Below are 25,869 nucleotides of genomic sequence, written 5' to 3'. Positions count from 1 at the left end.
AAGATTGCAATGGTTAGCAACACAAATCCTTTTTTTTTCATATTTCCCATATTGTTTTACTTAACTGTATTCTGCAGAGAATATATCTAAAGAAAAAAAGATGCAGACGTTGAACAATAATAATTTCACATGAGTGGAGTGGAAAGTGGAAGTGTGACAAAATGTTCATGGAAGGAAGGTCAGCTGAATGTTGCACCACTGCTCTGAGTAAAGAAGGATATTGGGAGATAAAGTTAGAATAGAAATGAGGAAGGGCTGAGTGACGAAGTAACAACTGCCAAGAAGATACACAAAGACTGACACAGGTAACGGATAGAGGTATTAAGAGAGTAAACATATAGGTAGAGATAGTAAGAGAATTTGGATAATCAAGGAAAAAGAAAATGTGAGGAATGAGCTGGTAAAAAGATACATGAACTACAATTTTAAAACAAACTGAATATTTCAATATTACTTTGAAATATTGCAAAGGTTCTTCACATGTTCAATTATTTGGCAAAAGGGTAATTTAATTTCAGTGTGTCTCCAAAGAATACAATTACTATCAATAGCATTTCATTACAGGCTATTATTTCCTTACTTTTATTATTTAAAAAGCAAAATACAAACAAAATCCATTCGTTAATTGTACAACAGTGCAATGTAAACACTCCCCTTAAAACCTTTATATACATTTTTACATACATTCAAAAACAGTTTATAAACATAAATGTTCCCTGAGTAGCGGACCACAATAAAGCCTTGGGCCATGTTCTTTTTATTGGGACAACAGAGTTTGAATTTGATTCATGATGAGTCTCAACCTTTAAGTGGCTTAAAATAGTAAGTAATAGTTTCTTTTTTATACACGTTTTTTAATTACAAAGCTACAAACTTGGAACTTCAAACTATAAAGTTGAAGTAACTGGATCAAGACCAAGTGCTTTTAAATGTACCTTCTCTTTGAGCTCCTTTTCAGATATGGATGCTCCTTTCCTTATAGCGTCCATTACAGTGATGATGCTATAATTTCAGAGTGGGAAGATGTACGTGATTGAGACACCAAGATACACATATAATGTAAGTTTTGCTCAATAAATAGCATGTATTTATTTAAATTGTGCTAAGTCAAATAATTTTAATTATATGTATCATCTAGCCTACCAATTGCTTATGAAAATAATTAACAAATCAAAATATCAAAATAAATATGTCACTGAAATATTGTAAAAAGGGACATAGATAGAAGATTAGATGTTTATAATTTGAAATACCCAGCTGCTGCCATTCTAAGAGGTAGTGGTGTGCCAATGAAACTTTGACCCAAAACAAAACAAAACAAAACAAAACAACCCCCCCCCCCCCCAAAACTAAACAAAAAAGTTAAGCCTCAACATAGACGATTACTGGTTCACTATGTCTTGTATGAATTATTATGTGCAGCCACATTACATCCCAGCCACTAATGTCTCTGTGGTGAATTACTATTTAACATCCGCCAGCTGTACATAGGCACTGTGGAGCTTTGATCTAAATGCTAATGTCACCATGTCAGCCTACTAACATTTTTAATTAGCATTAAACACAAAGTACAGCTGAAAGTGATGAGAATGACATTAAGTCTTTGGTCATAAACCAAAATATTGGATAAACTGAAATTTTGACCTGATGGTGGCACTAGATAAAAAGTCAGGGGTTTATTATTACATTTAATCCTGAGTGAGATTGCGTGTACCAATTTTTATGGCAATCAGTTTAACAGTTATTGAGACATTTCACTAAAAAACACTTAACATTCACATGTTGTGTTAGTGAAAAAGCTCGGGAATCATCAAAGTCACTAGAATTTATCCTCTGGGCACCATGATCATCTATACCACATTTAATGGGAAATACATTTCTGAATGGTGGCCCAAGAGGAAAAAAATCAGTGGATCCACAAAGTCGGTAGGATCCATCCTTTGCAGACCACAAATCTCTGTACAAACATTGCCAGCATGCTACTATGGCCAGAAACATGGCATTTTTAGTGCATATTGTAGTGGGCAAATACTACATATGGAGGTTAGTGGTTAGGATAGGATCCTTTGATTTCTCTCTATACACCAAAGAACCATATTCTCTTCACAGAACAAAATTTGTCCACACAACAGCAAGTCTTTAGGCAGTAAACAAGCTGTAAAATACAACGTTCAATTTTTGTCTTAAATTTACCTGAAAACAACAATTTCCCATCTGTCCTCAAATTAAAGCAGCAAACACACAAGTAAAAGCGCAGGTTTCACTGACTGGTCATGCACTTGAACCTGTTCTTGAAATAGAAGACTTCGTTATAAAGGTTATTTTCAGTACTGGGGGAGTAGCGGAATTTCTCATAAGCCTTTTGTGAGTCTGATTTAGTCCAAGGTAGTTGAATCTTTGACGTGTGGTTTATAATGACATCATGACAGGAGCCAATGTGGAGGGAGCCCAGTGCGTCGATGAAGAACTCTGCAGTAACAAAAGAACATTTTGTTTTGAGCATCTTTCCAATCTGAAGCAACTCAACAATGTCACAACAGCCGTACTAAAGTAGAAAATAGCTAACATAAATTGCTGTGTTAATATCTTGATAGCAGATAATTTAAGACGGACTCACCCAGATGACCGCGCCGTGCCAGGCGGGGGTTAAAGCCCACCTGCTGCACCTTGTCTGTCCTCCCCATGAAGAAGTTGATGACAGCATCAGCCACCACGCAATTGGGAAATCCCTCAATGACATGATAGTAGCCTTGTCTAATATGTAAACAGTCACCCTCTTCTCCTCCCTCTTCCACTGAAATGGTGTGACGGTATGTTGCAGTGTAACCTGTCACCTCTCTCACTGCACCACCAACCTGTCGTCATTAAAAAAGCAAAAATATTAACACAAACAAAATACTTAAGAACACAAGAAATAACAGTTTGTAGATAGACACACACATACCGTGGAGTCACAAACTGAATAACAATGCATGATATAATATAGATATATAATAATATAGATGGGAAAAACAAAAGCAGTCTGACACTGCGAATGTGAAAGGGATGTTGGGATGGTTAATTAACATACATCTAAGAGCAGTGAGCCATCAGATTCTATATTTAATTATAGGTTTACAAATTTTCAAGTCTGTCTTAAAACAACAGTCAGGTGTCCATATGAACACTGCAAGAGGTTTTCCTCACTGTACTCATTCTTCCTGTTTATACTGGCTATCAAATGATCTCTTTCAAATGTGCTTTCAATGTAAGTGATGGAGGACAAAATCCACAGTGTGTCCACACAGTCATTTTGTGCAAAAATGCATGTAAAAGTTTATCTTAACCGTATATGGGGGAGGCTTCAGCACTCTGTGTCAGTCATATCAAGTGGATATCTGCCACATTTTCAGTCATTTTAGCACAAAAGTCCCTCTTTGTGTTTCCTCAGACAGTGTTTCCCTGCTGAGCTGTGGTGGAAGTATAGTAACAAAAAGAGGGACTTTGGCCCTAAAAACACTAACGTTTATCAACATTCATAGTCAAATCAAGATATCTTCTTCCATCACTTACATTGTAAGTGCATTATGAAGAGATCTTCTAATGGCCTGTATGAACAGAAGGAATAATTATGGCCAGAAATACCAATTTCAATGTTAATTTGGGCACCTGACTATTATGTTAAGACAGACTTGAAAAAATTGTGAATCCATCCTTTAAAGAGGATACCAATATAAGCAAACCAGGGCTTCATTCAATTCAATGCACATGCATGGCAGTATTGAAGAATCACACTCATTTCATCATTGTCTCTAAACGGAAGTAGACAACGTTGTGGATACAACGCCTTAACTGACAAAAAGAAGAAGGAAGTTCTTCACACCTTAAAAAAACATGATAATGAGTGCATATGTGGTGCAGGGCCCCCCACCCTCCATCCACGCAACAACAACAAAAAGGATGTCATTCGGTTCACTACTTTGGTCCAGACTGAAATATCTCAACAATTACCAACAGCCTTGGCTGTACTTTGTGTTCAGGGGTTCAAGGGTTCAATTAGCAAATGTTAGTATGCTAACATGCTAAACTAATGGTGTACAGTCTCACAGAACCACTTGCATATACACATAGCTGCTCCCTTAATATTATGACAATGTAATGCTAATGTAAATGTACAGTCAAGGCAACCAACATATTTTTAGGGCCAAATTGCAATGAAGCATGAGTTTAATTTTCTGAATGTAAATGGCGCAGACTGAAGGCAAAAAGCTCTCACAGTAGCAAACAGCAAAAACAGAAGTTGGCTGCAGCATACCGACATTATCATCACTGGTGATATTAATAAACTGCCTGATAAACATCAGGCAGTTTAAAAGCTACAGTAAAACAACAAATAATACTAACTTACTATGGCAGTAAATAATATCCATGAAATGCCTGTCTGTACAAAAAGGTTTGTAAACAACATTACAAAAGTGAAAGTAAAACCTCGGTCATCTCAGGTTTTGAGTTTTGACTGAGAGACAAATGAATATGGGAGCTTAATTATAGAAAGTGATTAACAGAGTCTTAAAATTAATTTCGCCTGCGGCCAGTGAAGTAGAGTCGTGATTGAGGAGATATGAGTTCTGCAACTGGGATTTCATACAGTATTAGCCTTGTTCCAGCATTCTGGATGTGACACCATCTATGACAATAATGAGTACTTCCCTTTTTTTATCACAATTTAAGTGTGAACACTTCATTGTGTTCACAGTCACCATCAGGTCACACACATTATACTGTAACTCACCAGATCCAAGGTGGTCTTCTCTAGGATGTCCACCATCCTCTCCAGCTTGGTGTTTGCAGTGAAGATAAAATCATCATCCACCCAGAGCACATACTTGGTGGTCACTTGAGACACTGCCAAGTTTCTTCCCGCAAACCAACCCTGTACACATGAAGGAGGATCAACACACATTAATCCAACTATGTAACAATCACCACATGTGACACTTCATTTCACAGTGCATGATACTTCATAGAGACATACTCAAACTTCTTTACCTTTCCAAATGGCATGATGTATTGTTCAATGTGAGGCCCAGTCACCTGCTGAGGCTCTTTATTATCATCTGCTATCACTATGGTGACGGTTGGATAATATTGCCGTATGCTGTCAATGAGTACTTTGAGCTTGTCATAGCGCAGAAAGGTCTTGGTGGCTATGGTAACAAGAGCACTAATATTGTACTCTTAAATGGAAACAAAAAAACACAAACAACAAAAATGATCATCTGTGGTACTGATACATTTAACTCAAATAATACAATTGATAATGATGTAACTGTTCACAAACCTCTTTGGTATCCAGAGTTGTAAAGTTTTGGGATAATTCTGTGTCCAACTTTAATGGTGAAAAATGACTGGTGACCTTCAGTTGCAAACTGAACTGCAGGACAAAACAACAGCTGTGAGAGGGGGAGGAGATGGTGCAATGCATATTTCTATCATTGTTAAGACAAGTGTCATGTCATGTGGTAATTGCCTATGCACTGCAGTCCTTGTCACTGCCATCTTTACTGTTGGCTTTGAAAGGGCTGCAGACTGACATGTGCCACCTCTGAGAGCTGTGTCTGCCTAACCCTAAACCCATTTACCATATTCTGTATTAATCCATTACTTTATGTTGCAAAAGAATGTTGTGTATAACAGTTGAGCATTAGGATGAAACTCTTTATATAGTATAGTACTGAAGGATAAGTTCACCTGTATCTGCTGTACTGGGATGGAACACAGTGTTTGTATAGGTGACGAACTGTAGCTGCTTGTTCAGAGCAGAGAGAAGAGGACTCGAAAGTATCATGTGCTTCTCTCCCTCTCCTTTAACAGAGACCTTGTCTACTGTAGCAGCAACATCAAAAATCCCCATTGTTGCTGTCAAATATACCTGTTACACCATTTGCATGGTTTTGGGAAAAGAAATAAACAAAAAAGTTAAACACTTAGACAGAAACCAGACTAAGTCTGCAGCCACCCTAGCAGCTTGGTGAGCCCCCCACACTTCCGGCTGTATGTACATGCACCCGCTTGCTCACACACACAGAGGCTCCTGCTGCGCTTTGGCTTCTGGCTGGTGAGAGCCAACCACACTGCAGGCAGCAACGCGCTGTGTTTTGTCGTGAAATTTGTAGTGGTTGATGGAGGCTGCTAGCTTGTTTTTTTGTTGTGTTGCTGTGTCGTTATGTTGGTTGTTTGTTGACGTTAGCGGGAGAAAGGCAAGGCGTTAAGGAGTGTGCAAAAACTTCCCTTCTGTTGGATTTTCACTGAAAATCTGGCCTGGGTCCTTCACATATAAATCAGTCCACAGGCTATTACAGACAACCAAGAAAGGTGTCATTTTTTATGTTACATTACTACCCATTCACTCATTGGCAATAAAAAACGATTACTACATGTAAATTGCTTAACAATTCTACATATAGACCCTTTAAGGGTTCATCAAAGTCATTATAATTTATCCTGAGGGGGATGGTAATGTGTATAACAAATCTGATGGCAATCCAAAGTGGTTGACCGACTGACCATCATACATGGCTAAAAATGGGTATGTCAACCACAATGAAAACCTGAAAATGATGAAATTACCGTGTAGTTAGATCTTTTTTTTTCTTTAAGACTCAAACCTACAAAAAGAGAGAAATTATTAGAGATCAAATATGGGATGATGGTTAAGCATTTCAGTTAAACTCAGTTAAACAGCAAATGCAGCATAAAAAATACATAGAATTAAAGCTAACTGATATATGTATCTTTGATATCATGTATTGTGTCATGTTAGATATGCTGTTACCAGGAATGAAGATGGTTTTGAGGGGTCGCACCTCCACACCCTGGGTAGGATACTGAAGAGGACTGTTGGCCTCAGCTATAATGGGCACATCTGCAGGATTGTAGGACCTTCACATAAAGAATATGTTAGACAGGAAAGTTCTACATCATTGCAATTCTACATCACTATGCAATAAACACCATAGCCCTAATTACTTCCAGTAATAAATTATGTCAGGAATCACTCACTTCATTATTTTGACCTATGGGTGTAATGGTACACAAAATTCATGGTTCAGTATGTACCTCAGTTTTGGGGTCACCGTTCAGTATGTTTTTGGTACAGCAGGAAAAAAATTAAAGGAAGAAAATAATATTTTGGACCTTTATTTTAAAAAAATATAAACATCCAACAATGGCTCATTGGCCACAACTATTACTGAAACAGTTGCTTCAGTGGAAAAGGAAAACAACGTTTCCTGCTGACAGCTGTTATCTGGTTACTCAGAGCTGGTTCTTATGACGCGCTGTCCAACCACATCGGAAATCAAATGTGTTTATAGTTGTTCCAAACAGCTTCACTGAAAGGCTGAGTGAAAAGCTGACCGTCACAGAGAGGGGAGGGGGTGAGGAGATGCATATTATCATAGTGCGCATATTTTAATAATGACAACACGGACACTATATGAGCATGGGTAACCAGGGTAACTTGGATAAGCCGGTGAGCTAACATCCATGAGCATGCTACCTGCATACAGCTAAGTGGTGCACTGCCAAAATAGGTGGGTTCCAGGTGGAACTCAAGCGCTACAATTATTGTTCCACACCTCTGAGTAAGTGGATTATTAAACTATTTTAACAGTATTTTCACTATTTTCTGAAATTTTATAGACTAAACAATTAATTGGAAAATACCACTGATGAAATGAATTGTTTGCACCACCAGCACCATATCTTCATAGACATACGCTGATACTCTCCAAATTCCCAGACAGAGTATGTATATGTCCCCCTTTTCTGCCACAACATGTGAGAAAATGGCAAAATGTGGTCTGACTGCAGAGTCGCCGCATGTAAAATGCTGAGTAGAAACTGGGCTCTCTCATACCCTATCTCAAATTTGGAACGCTGGTTTCCTGTTTACATGATGTAAAAGAAATCTGATTGCTGCAGAAACCTGACAGTAGCCAGGTTGCTTAAGTGCATCCATGGCATCCACTTAATAACTAGCATGCAAGAAGGTTTGCAAATAACCCCACATTGCAAATGAACTTGTACATACAAAGTATACAAACACAGCAGAACTAGAGAGACTGAGGTGAAGGACAAAGTATGTGTCAGTGTACAGCTAGAATATCAATGAGGACTTTAAATAGACTGCAGTGTCAGTGTATTAAGATGTGATGTGTGTGTGTCGGCTAGCTGTCAAGTGATACATTACCACACGACTCAACAGTGTTTTGCCAAACTTAGGTCATTCATCATGACAAAACCTTGTGGGTCATCGGACCAACCCTTAAATTACACAGACTTTCTCACAATCTTACAAAGCATTTATCATCTTTGTAAGGACAACAGCTGAAAACAGATATAAGAAAGATAACAGGTTCATAATTACAAAAGGGTGTGTTTGCCGATGGTTGTGTTTGTCAAAATTTTTACTTTACCTCTTCTGAAAGCTGCTGTACTCCTGAGCTCTGTGACGCTTTACACCTTCTGGGTCTGGATGGGATTCTAAGAATGCAAGGTCGAGCTTGTGGGCCCACACACGTGGGAAGAGTAGATTGGAGAAAGGCAGGTGAAAGGTCTCCTTATCAGCCAGACATACACATGTGTTTTTTGCCAAGCGACTGCATTGGGGAAAAAATTATATTGTTTGATTTGATAAGGATCAAAATGACAATTCAGAGCAGAATTTCGACAAAATAACAGTTAGCCCGACCAATAACGCACCATGCCACATCCTCCTTTATATGGTAGGCAATGTTAGGATAGCCACTGATGGTTTTTTGAATCTTCTCCTCAAGGAGTTTCTCTATTGCACTCCCCTGTCTTGGCTGTATGTCAACTTCTGAGCTGGTCCCTGGGCTCCAAGCATGAAACAGGGCTAGCAGCACAAGTCCACTGATCACAATCAGTCCAAAACTCTTCTTATTGCAGGCACGCATCTAGAATGAAGATTAATAGCAATGTCAAAAATGGATAGGCCTCACAGGGTTAGGAAAAGGAAATGACATGTGAAAGACCAGGGTCCGCTGCATTGTATAGGAATGACTATATTTGGTTGGATTGTTGACAGTTTGATCAGACTGGATTTTTCGGTTGTTCAAAGCTAGCTTTAAATTTATTTGGAGCTGTTGTCAGAGCAATAAGTCCCAGTGTACATGTCGGCCAATGAGTAACAAGAAAATGCAGTGAAGATATGCCAAACTAACTGTGTCACCATAACATAATTTGTCTACCAGAGAGCACCGAAAAGTTTTTTGATTGTAAAACGCCCCCATGAGTATGTATCACAATTCTTTAAAAGGGATCTGTTTCAAGATTGCTTATGTTAATTGTTTGTTTTAAGAGAATTACAATCAACTGATATATCAGGGTTTTTTTTATGGGTTTTTTTTATAAATATGGATATGAGTATTGTCCTCAACAATCCAGTGGCTGGTCCATAATCACAACTGCTATGTGACACTCTGCTGCCAAGCAAAATAAGTTGAAGTCTCACTCATAGACTGAAAAAATATGGACACAGCCACCTTGACGTCACCCATTGGTTTCTGAAGAGCGGTTTTGAAGCTCAAAGTGGGCGGCTCCGGCCGTGGCCATCTTGGTAGTGCCTGACTCGGCCTAACTTCCAGCTAATCCAAAATGGTCAAAGAGGTGGAGCTGAGGTGGGCCGAATGAAGCCTGGTTGCTGAAACAAGCCACCTAGCGGCTAATGACCTGTCACTCAAAGCAGTCACTTCCTTAATTATGCATGTGAATTATAAAAAAAAATCACCCTCCCTACAGTTGTCATGAAAACGGAAATTTGCCTCAGAGACCAAAACCGTTTTTTGTACCAGGCTGTAAACATGTTTATTTCCACTGTAAAGTTGGGCATTTTAAAATGGGGGTCTATGGGTATTGACCATTGATTGTATAGAAAGATGGAAGTCATGACAGCTCCCCAAAAGTGAAGCCAAAACCCCCTGGTGGCTGGCTGCAGTATAGGTCATAAATCCTGCCCCCTCAATGTTAGCAGATAGAACATGAGCCAAACTAAAAAAATCAAAAAACATGTTGAATAAATTTTTCCCAAAGATGGTTTCTGTCACTTTGGGTAGTTCTTATCAAATTTATGTATTTTTATGTGCTAATTTTTCTGATAAGTTTGTTTTAATTAGTTATTTGACAATATAAAAAGGGGGTGTAATGTCATGATTGACAACTGTGACAGCCGCTCTCAAACCTCTGTCAGGTGTCAGGGCAGCTGAGGGGAAGTGTCCTGCGGGCCATCATCCCACCGCTCAACTCTACTGCGCAGACTCTAGCTCCAAATGACGTCACACATGCAAAATGGCAGCTCCCGAAAATGAGTTATTTTGGCTTCACTTTTGCATAATGGTAGGAAGTGGAGATGTATCGTCCATATTAATATACAGTCAATGGTATTGATTCGCTTTTGGAGCCAGTCAAGTGGCCATTCAAGGAACTGCGGTTTTTGGCTCTTCTGCATTGGTTACACTCTTCAGCCCCACAGGTTGCTGTTTGGTCTCACCACAAAAAGTGGAACATTTAGAGCAATGTGCTCTTTGGGACAGTGTGACAGCCTCTCTGCTTTGCTTGCTGCTGCTGTGCTTTGTTTGCAGGGGAAAGGAACCTGAGGCCAGGCTGATTAGCAGAATGGACACACCTGGGCCCAGTGTGCCCCATGCATAAAGCCGGAGAATCTGCCAGTTCAGACTCTCTCTTCTCTCCCCCACAAACTCCTGCATTGTTTAGTTATTTTCCTTTGTTCCACCCTACAACACCTATACAGCATACACTCACTCATCCACCCCCTACATTACTGACCTTACAGACTCACCCCACCAATTTGTTATTCTGGTTTGTTTTGAGTACTTTATTTTAAATAAATATACTTTAATATATGGAATATCCATGTGACTTCCCCCTTTTTGCCATAGCTGTGCACTTGAGAGAGGTAAGTTTGCTTTCTACTCCAGCCTGCCTGTTATGAGCTGCTGTATTGCTGGACAAACATGCCTGCTAGGAACTAATTTTCAAAAGTATTTCCCATTTCTCAACTTGTTCTTATTCAAATTCATACAATAAAGTAGAAGACATAAGCATTATAAATCCCTGGAGTGTGGGTGAAGGTTGGTGCTAGAATAGATGGGCCGGAGGGACGGTTCTGATACACAAATCTGTTTTCAGTTTTTTACTTGAGTATTTCCATTTGATGCTACCTTATACTTCAATTCCACTACATTTCAGAGGGAAATATTGTACTTTCTCCTCTGATACATTTATCTGACAGCTTTAGTTACTTTTCAGATGGAGATTTGACACAATGGATAATACTACAAACTTTTAAAATACAACACATTGTTAAAGATGAAACCAGTGGTTTCCAACCTTTTTGGCTTTTGATGTCTTACGAAAAGCAGTGTGTAGTCAGGGTCACATTTCAGATGTTTATGAGTTGTTAACAGCTCCACCACATGTTCAAATGATCCAATATTTCACCAAAAATCAAAGATTAGAGGAAAAGTCCAAAAACTGAAAACAGATTTGTGTATCAGACTTTTATTTTTTCTTCTTTCCTCTCCCATTAATCTCACTAATCTCAATCTTAATCTCACGACCCCTCAGATTTATCTGGTGACCCTTTGGAGGGGCCCGACCCCTAGGTTGGGAACCACTGGACTAAACTAGCTAACAGTATATAAAGTAGTTCTACTAGCTCCATGTCCACCAGCTACAACAGTAACATACTGCCTACACACTGATGATTTAGTATTAATAATCCAATAATGTCATATCCTATCAGTCAGTGGGACCAAACCACTACTTTCACTTTCATATTTTAACTACATTTGCTGCTAATACTTATACTTACTTTTACTTAAGAAGGATTTTTCATGCAGGACTTTTACTCGTGATGGAGTATTTTTACATTGCTGTATTGGTACTTTTACATAGGTAAAAGTTCTGAATACTTCCTCCACCACTGGCAACAACACAATTTCACAATGCCGGTCCACAGTATAATAAATTTAGTGTGCAACTGTTCCTCCACTCCTTTCATAAAAGAATGTAGGTCGGTGGGGTTATCAAATTTCATGTTTCAGTTTGACATTTGATTCTCGCGAGTGCAGTGAGATACGGCTTAAATCCTCCATGCTGAAATCTCTGTCTTCTTTTGCGCTTTTTGGTGGACTATCAAAAGCTCTACGCTGCACAGCAGAGCGTCCCTCCACCGTCCCTCAGCCCATCCAGCACCAACCGTGTGTGAAGCTTGAATGCCAAACCAATGCATAACAATGATTATCACAACTGCCATGAGCAAATTGCAAAAGCATTTAATTTGATTGCACTTCATCCACATACGCATGTCCTTATTCATACGAGTTAGTCACACCATAAATTCCGGTACATGACAAATGTCGGGAAGTTCCACTCTAAATTCTTAACTGTTACTCCCTTGTTACTCCCTTGTTTTCTTCTGTTGTACCTACATTTCAGTACTAGTAGAAACCGTTACATATTTTATAAGTTCAGAATCATACGAGGAAGTTACACTGAAGCTAAGCCCGGGAAATCACATGGTAAATGACGGGGTGTCACACTGTAAAGCGCGAGCTGTATAATAAAGTGTTACCAAAAAGCAAAACAAACAAAAACAAAACAAAACAAACAAACCAAAAAACAACCTTGAACGTGAATAAAAAAGGGAAAAGAAAATAAGGGTTGATTGAAAAGCCTTCTTTGTCACAAGTAAATACAATACATTTTAAAATGTATACACAAAAATGTAATCATCTGTACAACAATACACAAGTCTGTATGTATGTAAAAAATATGTTGGATATCTAGGCTATCTATCTGGATGAACAGGACCGTCTGGTTTTTCTGTACTATTGTTACTGTAGTAAACGTGTCTACAGGAAGAGTTTACAGGCGTGGGTTTGCCTCCCAGATAAACTGGTTTTGCTCAGAGTATTTTAGGACACAGAGTTATTGATTACACAAGTGACTATATGGCTCTATTACTTTGTTCACCAGTCTGGTGTCACAACAGGTGCAGTATGTCCGTGAGGAGAAATAAACGGGTAGCCATGTATAACAGGAAATACTTTCATATCGTATTAAGCAACCCGAAAGATCCTTTAATTCAACTCTTTATTGAACGCGTATTATGTTATGTTTTAAAGTAGTGGACAGTAGGCTATACAGAGGACAGAAGCCCATCCATTTCTTCCGAAAACTCGATCAAAAAGCCTACAGTACAGTGCAAATGAAGTGTGTTTGCAAACTCCTAAACTGCCATTCTCTTTGGTAAATATTTATCATTTCAATGGGAAAAACGACCCTAACATGCCTATTCATTGTAATAATAGAAATACAGACAGGAAAGAGGGACACATTTTCTTACTGTTGCTGTTTCAGTTGGATAAATACTTTCCGCACCTCCCAATTCAGCTCCTGTTGGACTTTGGCTGACAGCTGCCTTGGTTAGGGAGAGGCGCGTCCATGGGTTCATGCGCATGTGGTGTTGAGAAAGGCACTTCCGGTGGAAACTCCAGGTGCCGGATAAGCTGTCACGTTACCGTTGTTTGTAAGTCAAATATAGTTTATGGATGTTAAGAGTCGTCAATGTTGTATTAGACTTGCTAGAAGTAATATTTCCATGACGTGATTTTTGCGTTAATTTGCCAGGTTTCCTTGATTAATGTCTTAATATTTCTGAAGGCGAACTATTTGGTGTTCTTTATAGATGTTTTTTCAAGCAAGGCGTTCATATGTAAAATTAGGTTTTCAGATGCGGAGATAATGAATCTCGAGTGTCAAATTGTCTTAAGTAAAAGTCAATTAAATAAAGTGTGTGCTGATAACACAATTTCAGACTTTATTTATATAGCACTTTTCATACAAATACAATGTAACACAAAGTACTTTACACAATTAAAAACAATACAATTGCCCCACCCCCCATCCATGCACAAAACAATAAATCACTAAGTTATAAGTTAAGGACTCAATAAAAAGAGGAACTGACACTCATGAATTTGATTACCACAGTTTGTTACTTTGCAGTGCAGAGGAAAAAAATAAGTGGCATACGTAAAGGTATCTTTTTCATTAAAAATGCAGTGTAATATTACCGTGATTATTTGTCATTGAAATGCTATTACTTCTCAGAGTTTAAAGCATGATCACAATAGGGGATCAATATTAATGCTATGCCCCTTTTCTCCCTTCACATTGTTTTTTTCAGACCCTGATCAGCAGAACACTTGCAGGTCTGAGACCACAACCTACAGCACCATCTACAGGTACATTAGCTGCAGAGTGCAAAATGACTTAGGCCTTGAAGCTGTTATGAGGAGTATTTACAGGTAGGATGAAACAGAAGCTCTATTTATGTGTTACAAGACAGCAAAGACGGACTGTGCTCACAGTTTACTGCAGTTAAAGACATCAGGGGAGTAACAATCATTTTCAGACTGCAGTCATCAGTGACTGCAGTCTGAAAATGATTGTTACTCCCCTAGTTGCTGAGATGCATTTGCATTCATTTTTGACAGGTAGGGCTCAAACTAATAACTTTTTCCATGACCAATTACTTTTATTTTAATCAAGCACCCATTATGATATGTTTTCAAACTCCTTATTTACTCAGACCAAAAGTCTAAAAATTCTAAGGGTATGAATTGACAGTGCTGTGATTGAGAAATAAGGAACAAATCTGAAAAGCTGGAACCAGGAAAAGTGGGTGTCTTCACTCTTTACATGAATTCAGTTAATTGACCATGACTCCATGGAAAGCAATATTGATACTGAGTGTATTATCCTGTTCAAATAAAGTAAATTGTACTGATATTGAAGCAATTATCAAAGCTGTGATTTACAATTTTGTACTTCTCTGGCAGTTAACCAGTTATTTTTTTCAGCAGTAATTTCAAGTAGGTCTCCTCCAAGGTTACTAGTTACAAGTGGTACGGAGTCATGCTGCTACAGTTTTAACTGGAGCAATGACAAGAGCACACACCAGTTATGAAGCCTCTGCTTTGGCTTCCAGTTAGTCTGAGTATATATCTTAAGATCTTAATATGTGTTTAAGTCATGCACTTTCCCCTTTATAGTTGATATGCTGCTAAAATATATTTTTTGTAGAGACCTGAGATCCAGAGACTTACTGCTCACAATGACAACACACCAGACCAACTGGGAACCAGCCTTTAACTCTGTAATATAATCCCTCTGGATCATCCCTCTGTGTCCTGGCCTGCAACCCATGAACTTCCTGAGAGGGAACACATCACATGTATCACCTTTTTACACTTAGTCACATCTATCTGCTTTTTCCATGTTAGTCTATTGTCAAAGTGCACTCCCAAGAATTTGAATTCTCACCCTCTCATTGCCTGTTCATACATAAATAAACCCTGACATTCAGTTTTCTTATTATCAAATATTGTTATTATTGACAAATTTTGTTTTTTCCACTGAAATCTTGAATCCCCATTTTTCACCCCAGTTAGCTATTTTGTTTAGGGCTTCCTGTATTCGCTCAGTTGTTTGTTTGATATTTCTTCCTCTTTAGGGAGAGTCCAAAACCAGTCTCAGTGTCTTGAAAGATATCCTTTTGCATAACATTCAATTGCACTGGGCTAATTACACTTCCCTGGGGGGAGTCCTGTTCCATTATCCCTATCTGTGCCATCAGAATAAACATTTCCAACCCTAACTTGAATAATCCTGTAATTCAAGAGGTCCTGATCTCAGCTGAGCATACACCCTTGAATTCCAGCCTCATATAACTTTATAATTAGCCCCTCCTTCCATAGCATGACATATGCCTTCTCAATATCAAGAAACATCAGCACTAGTCCCTCTTTATTTACCATGGCTTTCTTTATTTCAGAATCAAAAGCACAGAATCCCCAATGTTCCTCCCTCGACAAACCATTTTGTATCGGAGTAAAGCAACTCCCCTCCTCCACATTAATCTATCAGTGACCATTCTTTCCATTATTTTACACAACACTGCTGTGGCAGTGTGCAATGGGCCTGTATAACCCTGCCTGCGAAGCATCTTTCCCTGGTTTTAAGATTGGCCACTGCTTGCTACCAGGAGCTAGGGAGAGTTCCCTCTTTCCATATGTTATTTATGAAAGCCAAAATTTCCTTTAAAAGTGAATCACCTCATCTCTGTAAGATCTTGTGGCTAATGACATCCTTTCCAGGAACCGTTCTCCTCCCTTTTTTAATAGCTCTGAGCAATTCCTGAGAATTAGAAATAGAGATTGCAGTGTTATCTTAATTTACTCAAGTTTGTACAAGTGTTGCCTTAGTGTCTCATTCCTTTTCCTTATACCATCCTCACAGATGTTTGCTCCACTGTGAACAGCCTTAAACTTATTTTCACAAAATTTTGCTTTTTCCAAATCACTTGTAGCAACCATGCCCTCTTCCTCCAATACTGGCATTTTATTTTTCCTTAAAATTTCCTTAAAAGCGTAATGAATATAAAAGCAGGATTTTTAAGCCTCTTTCCACTTTTATTTGAATACAAATACAAATAATTTTGTTTCCTCAACAAATACAGATACAAATACAAATACTGAGCTCTCTGCACATCCCTACTGCCCGCCATATCTCACCAACTGACGTCTCTACACTTAATTTTCCACAATATCTTCTCGTGGTACTCCTCTTGGGAGTACCATGCGTTATCACTCTGCCTTGTGACATTTGCATGGGCAGTGCAGGTAAGCAATTTTTATATTTGCATAGGCGCTTCAGGTAAGCAAAGTTGTTATAGGCTATTTGCATTCCCATGAAAGGCATGAGTAAATATATCTATTTATATCTAGCCTGTTTTACTAGTTGAAAGGCTTAATATTTGACTTATAACAATAAAAGAAAAGGAACATTGGAGTTGTCCTATTGAGACACCATGCCGCCCACCAGGTTTTTAAGCCACGGTCAGGGTGATGGATCTGGGTACCTGTTCTTCATACATGGATAACCAGGTTATCCAGATGTTGATGATTTAACATGAACCTGGATCTTTTGGTTCTTGGAAACTGGCTTAAAGTTCATCTGGAACTGTTGTCAGAGCAACAAGTCATGAAGCCCAAACTTGCTATACAGCAGTCTTATTAACAGTTAGCGTAAGACAGAAGACATTACAGAAACAACAAAAATGTTTTTGAAAGTTCTCTCAAAAAAGAGATTCTACATCACATTTTGAACAGCCATATCTATCTGTCTCTCCCAAGTTTGTCTGTGTTCAAACTCATTGTGCCCACACCCACACTTCTCATAGTCACTGGTAATGTCAGGGAGATGAAAGCAAGAAATGAATTCATCATTTCAAGTTTACCCCCAGCATGTGTCAGTTCCACAGAAACCCCCAGCATAATCACTAGTTTGAGAGATGGTCATTAGATGAAAAATTCATGCATCCCCTCTGAGCTCCTCAACTTTGTGACAATCAGATAATCTAACACATTTTTGTGCACAGCATAGCGCATCATTTCCTGGTTTCTAGATGCACTGGTGTATTGTAATAAAGCAATAAACCCATTGTAGGTGCATACAAGGTGAAGGTTAAATATGAGGTTACTTCTGTAGATAAAGGAATTGAAATCCTAATGCATCATAACCCCAGGAATTGCAGCTAAACCAATAAAACCTAAAAAAAAAAAAAAAAAATTTCCTTTTTAAATGTCAGATGTTCTTAAAACCCAAATGGGTTGACTATCTATTAAGTTGCAACTATCTTCCTCATGAATCTTATTAAACTCTCAGCATCAAGTCATCTCATTCATGCTTTTCCTGTTGATATCACAAGTTTTTGCTTGACACATGCTCCATGCTCATTGCACACTCCTAACAGTATCTTTTCAAAATCCAACACACTGCAAGAATAAAATTAATTTCGCTTAACCGCATGATTACCCTTGCTTGCAGGCTAGGCTTGTGGAAACTGGTTGACAGGGTGCTGTTGAGGTGACGTCAGTGAATGAGCACCTGGTTGGTGATCAGCCAAGAAGGGCTTTCATCAAATAGCTTCTCCTGCAGATGTACAATGCAGTCCATCCTCAAAAGAAAAACAATAGTATAGTTTAAAAGTTCAGCCGGCAAAAATTACCTATAGTTACGTTTGAGTGACATATGCCATCTAGTGGCCATTGTAATTATGATGACATCAATATAAGGTGAAAAATTTCCATAATGAGTTGGTGGGTTGGTTGGATGGCTAGATAGATAGATAGATAGAAGGCAAAAAGTGGACTTAGCTGCAGGAAACCGCCGTTTTCTTCCCGATTCCAACTGCAAGGTGGGACAATTTTTTAAAAACCGTAACTACGATTGTTAATTGTTGCCATGATGCCGAAGGTTTCCTAACTTTAAGGAAGTAGTAACTTTAACCCACACCACGTTTCAAATGATCATTTTAACATAAACCATAATCTTTCCCTAACCCTAACCAAGTGGGTTTTGTACCTAAACCTAACCAGACTTTAACCACAACATTGTCACACCATAAAACATAATTATGTTTTAACAGTGATTTGTAACAATTTTGGAAAGCACTGATGGAGGCGGCACATTAGAAAACGCTCCCATGGGTCGTTCCGGAGTGAATAGTACAATCAACCTATGCGGTCATTTATTTATGAAGATTTGTTGCAAAATGAGGTTGACTTGGTTTACTGCTTTAAGATAGAGAAATATTTTTGCCTCTTTCCCACTTATATCCCCTTATTCAGAGTTCGAAGCTCATCTGTTCATGGCTCTTGTCTTCAAATGGTTATTTAGCTTCTCTGTGCCCTCACTTCACTTATGTTGGCTGCAGTAGGTTTATTCTTGCATGTCAATGTAGGGGAGAATGTCTGCCTATGCACTGAAGTAGTGAGTACATTGACTCTCTTGGAGGGAGGGAGAGCACTTTAGACTTCAGGGAAATATCGGATAATGCTCAAGTGCTTAACCAGAATGTCTGTTCAACTTAAACAAGATGGTCATTATCAAGATTTTAAAGCCTCTCAGGACTTCTACTGACAGCTTAATGAAACTATTGAAACACTTTGTAATTTCAAGCCTTTAATTGTTCAGAGAGGTACAGTAAATGCTAACTGCTCAACTCAATGTCTCTGTCTAGTGGATAGATTCAAGTTCAAGTTCATTTTTGTGCAACACAAACTCAGAGATAAGACACATGAGAACTTTTCAACACTAAAATCAAATTACGCTCGTATATCTTTATATTTAGATGGCACACAAGCATGTGTGCCGTCTAAATCCACCACACATTGTTCAAGTTTTTTTGGGTGAACACAGCTTCAAGCAATGATCTGACTGATGGAGCATCCAACGTAAATCCACCTTGTCTAAGCATGCCAAACTATACGGAGATGAGGTGTTACACAGTTTTAAAGAAAGTGGAAATGACTTTGGGTTTGTTCACTAAAATTGTACTAACGGGATTGGTTGGAATTTGCCATTGTCAACTTGTGCTATTCAAAATGAAAGGAAGGGCGTATTTGTTCAGTGTAAGGTGCAATTTATTATGGCAAGTTAAAATGAATAACCAAAAATGAAAGTCAGCCAAACTAAACTCCACTGGTTGGCTATCCATGTACAGTTCTTTTCTTCTCATCTTTGTTTTGTTTTCACAGTTTCCTGTCCTGTGCTTCCCTTTCAGCACTGCTGGTGATGAATTCTTCAAACAATTTGTTGCCAATAATGACGAGACCTTCACACAGAAAGAAGTGTTTCGGCTGGCCAAGCAGATCCTGACTGGAGTGGCCTTCCTGCATTGAAACAATGTGGTGCATCTGGATCTGAAAGATTAAAAATTATATGACAATGTAGGACAGTCCATTCCCCTGAGTGGCAGACTGAGGCAGATATTATTTCTGTTGTGCAACCTCAGCTCATTCAGTGTGTCACAACCCAGTTCCCACAAGGAATCAGTCTGTAAAAGAACCTGACTGAAATATCGTGTTTTCTTTATTGGGCTCTGAGGCAACAGGGCAGTTATCATTGAGGGTATTTTTTACGTAAGCATCCCACAAATTAACCAAGTGTCTGGTGTCTGTTTGCTCATATAAAAGGGTTATTTTTTAAAAATGATTAACTTACAAAAGTGCTGCATATATTCTAGATAAAATGATCAGTTCCAATCCACAAAAAGTTGTGTGAGGTTAAGTGTTTTCAAGAAGTGAATCTCATGCACTCTTCAGCTGCTTGTGTAGTTTGATGGACTATAATGGTCCAGGCCTGATAGCTGGACCATTGTCCTGCCTTTTCCCCTTCTATTTATCTCAGATGCTCCAACCAACTCTGGCATTTTGTTAGCCTGACCCAGAATTAAGCAGGTGAACACACACCAAAGTATTTGCACATACTAACCATGGAGCCATCTAACTAGTTGGCAGGGATACCCTACCTGTCTTCAGTCTTGTCTGATTGGCTTAGTGGATGATCTGAGTTCAGAGCTGACCAGACCTCAAATCCTCATGGGAACGTTTACATGAAATGCTTTGATGCATTCACACTGACTTGTAATTGGTGACCTGTCAAACCTCAAGCTTCTTGAATGAACATTAGTCATTATGTAACATACCTCTGTCTAATCTGTGTGTTTGTTCTCTCCAGCCTCAGACTGACCAGTGCCAAACCTCTGGGGGACATTCGTTTTGTGGACTTTGGCTTGTCTCGATGCAAGGACAATATCACAGAAGTCAGGGAAATTCTGGGCACCCCAGAGTATGTGGGTGAGTCCTGCATTCAGCCCTTAAATACTCACTATCTCCTACATCTTTTAAATTTGAGTGCCATTTATCATGACTAACTCCCCTGCCTGCCTTAATGACTACTGCCCAGTTTCCCTCACCTCAGTAGCCATGAAGTGCATTGAGAGGTTAGTAAAGGTCTACATCTGCTCCTCTCTACCAAGGACTTTAAACCCCCTGCAATTTGCCTACTGCCTAAATCAACACCACAAAACCATCTCCCAGGCACTGCACACCACACTTTCCCACCTTGACAACAGGGGAGGGGACTATGTTAGATTGCCGTTCACAGACTTTAGCTCAGTGTTCAACACTACTGTCCCATCCAGGTTGGCCAGTAAATTGACTAATCCGGGTCTGAACAACCCTGTGTGCACCTGGATCGTGGATTTTCTGAGCACTCGACCTCAGGTGGTCAGGGTGGGTGGACACACCTCCAACCCTTTCACCTTAAGCACTGGGGTCCCCCAAGGTTGCGTGCTGAACCCTTTGCTGTACTCCTTATACACACACGACTGTGTGGCCAAACAAATCTCCAACACCGTCATAAAGTTTGATGATGACACAGTTGAAGTAGGATCTCGAATAGACTACACATATTGACACTGTGACAGCAAAGGCAAGACAACGCCTGTATCATCTCAGACAGCTAAGGAAATTCAAGGTCTCACAGAAAGTCCTGCTATCCTTCTACTCTGCTGCAATGCAGAGCATCCTGACGGGAAACCTAATTGCCTGGTATAGGAACAGCTCCTCTCAGGACATGGTGGCCCTACAGAGGATTGTGTGATCGGTTGAGTGCACTAGGTGCTGCACTCCACTCGCTGCAGAGCCTATACATAAGCAGAGCTAGGAGGATAGCAAAGGGTCCCTACCAGCCCAGCAATGGACTGTTTGTGTGGCTGCGATCAGGCAAACACCTGCGCAGCCACAAATCACACACTGAGAGACTGAGGAAGAGTTTCTTCCCACAGGCTATCAGAGCCATGAACAATTAACAATAAACTTGAAGGACAATATACCCAAGGACATTCACCTATGTATATTATACAATACTTTGCACTACTGCCATTTAATACTGTTGCCACAATATCTGCACTGTTTACTTTATAACCATATTGACTATTTTGTTTTTTGCTTATTTTGTATATTTTGCTTACAACTGCTATTTAAATACTTATTATATAATAATATTTAAATGCTTATTTTTCTATATTTTGCTTACAACTGCTGTTTAAATACTATTGTCTCTTTATCAATAGTCTTATTTTTTATTGCTTTATTGTTGGCCCTTTCATTCACAGATATAGGTATAGATTTTGAAAATATTAGCTTAGCTTTTATAATTTAACATTTAACCATATGTACTTGTATGTACAGACGGGTGACATATTAAAGGAAAAACTGGTACAGGTCTGAATGCTTGACCCCTATAGTGAGGGGATCTGGTGGCTCTGTTATGCTCTGTGGGGCATTTTGCTGGCATGGTTGGGTCCACTTGTCCCCTTAGAGGAAAGGGTCACTGCAAATCAAGTGAGTGAGTGATCACCTTTATCCTATGATGAAACATTTCTATCCTGATGGGAGTGGTCTCTTCCAGGATGACAATGCCCCAATTCACGGGGCATGTAGAGTCACTGAATGATTTGATGAGTATGAAAATGATGTGAATCATATGCTATGGCCTTCACAGTCACCAAGTTGCAACATAATTGAACACCTATTGGAGATTTTAGACTTACATGTTAACAGCACTCTCCAACACCATCATCAAAACACCAAATGAGGGAATATCTTTTTGAAGAATAGTGTTCCTCAGCCTTGGCATTGATTCTACAAGTCTCTGGAACTCTACTGTACCATTCTTCAAAAAGATATTCCCTCATTTGTTGTTTTGATGATGGCAATCCAAAATCTCTCATACGTGTTCAATTGGGTTGAGATCTGGTGACTGTGAAGGCCATAGCATATGATTCACATCATTTTCATACTCATCAAATCATTCAGGGACCCCTCATAGCCTATGGATGGGGGCATTGTCATCCTGGAAGAGACCACTCCAATCAGGATAGAAATGTTTCATCATAGGATAAAAGGGGATCATTTATAGGCCAGTATCTTTTGTTTTGATATTACACCCAACACTACACTGCATCAGTGAAAGTTTAACCACATAAAACACAAGAAAATTTAAACCAAGGTGATTTTAAAAGGAAACTATTTAACCATATTGTTGATGAACTCACCTCAAACTCTAATTCGGACTGAGTGCTCCAGCACAGAGCCCTAATTTGTCAGCACAATTTGTTGATGAAAAGTAGCAGTAGCCACTGACTCTTGTCCAGAGTCATAATCTCCTGTCAGTATTGTTTAACTGCAGCAGATTAATGGTGCTGTTGGAAAGACTGGAAGATTCCTTAGTCTTGAGTAATCAGTGAGAGATAGAGGGGAAAAACTCAGAGCAAAAAGTGCTTTTTTTATGTTTTCCAAAACAAATGTTGAAAAGAAATATGGCTGACAGCTGTGAGGAAATGGATTGAGGAAATCTGAAGATCCTGGAAATCCACTGGTTATGTAAACTCTTCGGAAATTTCCACTCATCCAGGGTGTTAATGTATTTGTGTGTATAGGAAGAGAGCCACGGCAGAAGAATGCCTTAGCCATGCCTGACTGAACCTGCTCCCCCATCCCCACTCCCACTTGCACCTCCACACCAGGTCATATTCGGATGAACCGGAGATGAGCCAGTCAGAATCGGAGCCTGAGAGCCCGGCTCCCTCCCCTGAGATGGACTTGATCGGATCGTACCTCATGTGCGCAGACCAGGGTGAGCTGAAGACTGGCTGTGAGACCTTCTCCTTTAGTGAGCCCCCCTTGCCATGTGACCTGAGATACAACAGGAGCTGATCTGCTGAACGATGATTCACAGGTGGAGAGAGACTGAGGACACTTAAAGTCTATGGTGCAGATGCTGAAAGCCAGTGAGCCTTCAGCTTCTCGGTCTTGACTCAGGGCCGTGGCTGCTATATGGATGCTGTATGCCTGCTTCTGGCTGCTTCTACTGCTGTAATGTCTCTGAGCTGGGCTGTGTGTGGTTTGATACCTCTGTGTGTGTGTGTGTATGTTGTGAAAAGGAATGTGAAAGGAATGAACATGCAGGAGAAAAAAGTGGGAGAAAACCCAGCAATCGACCACAAGGGTTTTGTCACAGGACTGCACTGCTGCCTTAAAAGTGACTGAAATAAACTGGAGTCGGCTTAACGTTGTGGCTAGTATATTCCTGCACGTACACTGGTTTCTCTTTTTACCCAATTAGCCTTTTGAACTAGGTTTCAGAGGAGAGGCAACCTCCCGCTTCCTTGGGAAATGGCTTCACTCACTATGCTAACATCAAAGCAAGTTATGCTTCAGCTCACCCAGACATACTTTCTGTGATGAGTTTTGTTGAGGGAAGTAAAGGCTTTTGATGGATGGTTCTACTAAACAGAGGAATTAAAGCAAAGGACAGTACCTACGCTGAGGCCAGACGTTAACTGTTCCACTGTTTTATATGTTAATTTATGTGTTTGTTAAACCACTTCAGCCCCTTAAATACACATCAATGCCTGAGTTGGAAGATGGAAATAGTATCACTCTTATATTTTTAAGGAAAATCTTGAGCACTTTTCATTTTCTTATTTGACTTTCCTGCAGTCGCAAGAAACCAAAGGCTCATAAAGCACACTTTGTAAAAAGGTATTCTATTTACAATAAGTTTGCTTTGAAAATCTTATCTCTTCACTGTGAAACATTCTGCATAAATTGCAGTCAGGATACTACAACCATGTCACTGCCCTCAAAAAGCCTCTGAGCATTTTGACCGCAGTAGCTTTAAAACCACAAATGCAATCTCTAACTTTAAATAGACACAACACTTTTACAAATTTTTTTTCTTCTTTTTGGTTTTGTTGGCTATTTCACAAGTTGCACAAGTTTTTTGTTTGTACTTAACTGCAAGGTTGCCACTAGATTTCATGCTTTTTCAAATATTGTGAATATTGTCTTGGACAGAGGGAGTGGCAGGGGTTAAACACCACAGCCCGGCTTTGTTATTAGAAGTATAACAGATGAACAATGACATGGTCAGCTGAAGGGCCCAGAGTTGTATACATATATGATATTTGCCTTCAGATGCTTGGGAGCAGAGAAATTAGGAAGAATTCTTCAAAAAAGTACTGAAATGTATATTGTGAGTTAGTATTAAGATTAATATGTAAAAATAATTGTTTTTTCAGGCAGGTTTGCACTTGTCCTTGTGAACATTATGTGAAAATGAATAAATGTTGATGGCATGTGTTGCAAAATATAACAGATTTTTTTTTTAACATGTATCAAACTTCTCTGCCTGTGTCTGATTTTGCAGCATGACTTTACTCTCCATAGTTTATCACTTTCTAATTGAATCATATTTAATCCAAATTACAACTGTGATGATTTATGATACTAGTTAGGGGTAGGGTACAGTAATTCAACCTGACTCAGGCTTGTTTTTAAGACTACATACTGTAATCTCTGTCAGTAAATTGCTTGGCTGATTGCAAAAGGTACAAAACTAATGGAATATCTTCAGTTAAAAGTAAATTAACTTTTTACACATTTCTATAAGCTTAAATTCAAGACTGTAAGTAAATCTTAGGTGGGAATGTCCCCATTAAGATATAGAGTGAATGTCTGAACTTAGTTGGTTTTCAAATACTGTTTTTTTCAAAAACTTCAGATTAACATTCTCAGAGTTTATATTTCCAGCCTAGAACAAGGAGGCAGTGGACTCCTGATGGCTCACTATGTTCATGTAATTTACTTCACTGGAATTTAAGAATAAAAACAAAACTGAGTATCATATAGGATAGTGCTTCCCAACTCTTTAGGCTTGTTACTCTTCAAAGTGAAGCAAAGTTTACTTGTGATTCAGATCATGAACAAAACTGCTTGCTGAAATCTGTCAGAGCAATTATAGCTGCTCTTTGGCATTTTTTTAATAAGGTTACATTTTCAGACCAGGCATATAATTATCACTTAA

The 25,869-nt window shown here is 39.1% G+C and overlaps 1 protein-coding gene and 1 long non-coding RNA gene across 6 annotated transcripts; one reads left to right on the top strand and one right to left on the bottom strand.

Moving 5' to 3' along the window:
• Positions 1-483: 483 nt before the first annotated feature.
• Positions 484-13,609, bottom strand: b4galnt1a (beta-1,4-N-acetyl-galactosaminyl transferase 1a). Of its 2 annotated transcripts, none has more exons than XM_042408796.1 (11): positions 13,433-13,609; positions 8,746-8,960; positions 8,460-8,642; positions 6,815-6,921; positions 6,610-6,647; positions 5,731-5,911; positions 5,321-5,413; positions 5,029-5,216; positions 4,772-4,912; positions 2,618-2,855; positions 484-2,469 (listed from the first exon to the last, which is right to left on the bottom strand). In XM_042408796.1, exons 1-11 carry the CDS (start codon positions 13,544-13,546, stop codon positions 2,261-2,263), a joined length of 1,707 nt encoding a protein of 568 aa, XP_042264730.1. In that variant the 5' UTR covers positions 13,547-13,609; the 3' UTR covers positions 484-2,260. The 2 variants fall into 2 exon arrangements, with proteins under 2 accessions (XP_042264730.1, XP_042264732.1); XM_042408798.1 differs by having other exon boundaries at positions 13,468-13,541.
• LOC121895549 lies at positions 10,436-24,071 on the top strand. 4 transcript variants are annotated; one of them, XR_006095802.1, is made up of 6 exons: positions 10,436-10,978; positions 13,480-13,615; positions 14,276-14,333; positions 19,718-19,841; positions 20,674-20,792; positions 23,441-24,071. It is a non-coding gene; the product is annotated as an uncharacterized LOC121895549 (long non-coding RNA). The 4 variants fall into 4 exon arrangements; XR_006095803.1 differs by lacking the exon at positions 13,480-13,615 and having other exon boundaries at positions 19,718-19,883; XR_006095801.1 differs by lacking the exon at positions 13,480-13,615 and having other exon boundaries at positions 10,454-10,978; positions 19,718-19,844.
• Positions 24,072-25,869: the final 1,798 nt, after the last annotated feature.

This window comes from Thunnus maccoyii, chromosome 4, assembly GCF_910596095.1.
Source record: "Thunnus maccoyii chromosome 4, fThuMac1.1, whole genome shotgun sequence".
NCBI classification, from domain to species: domain Eukaryota; kingdom Metazoa; phylum Chordata; class Actinopteri; order Scombriformes; family Scombridae; genus Thunnus; species Thunnus maccoyii.
The sequence above is the reverse complement of the archived record's forward strand: the minus strand, read 5'-3'. Positions and strand labels throughout refer to the sequence as shown.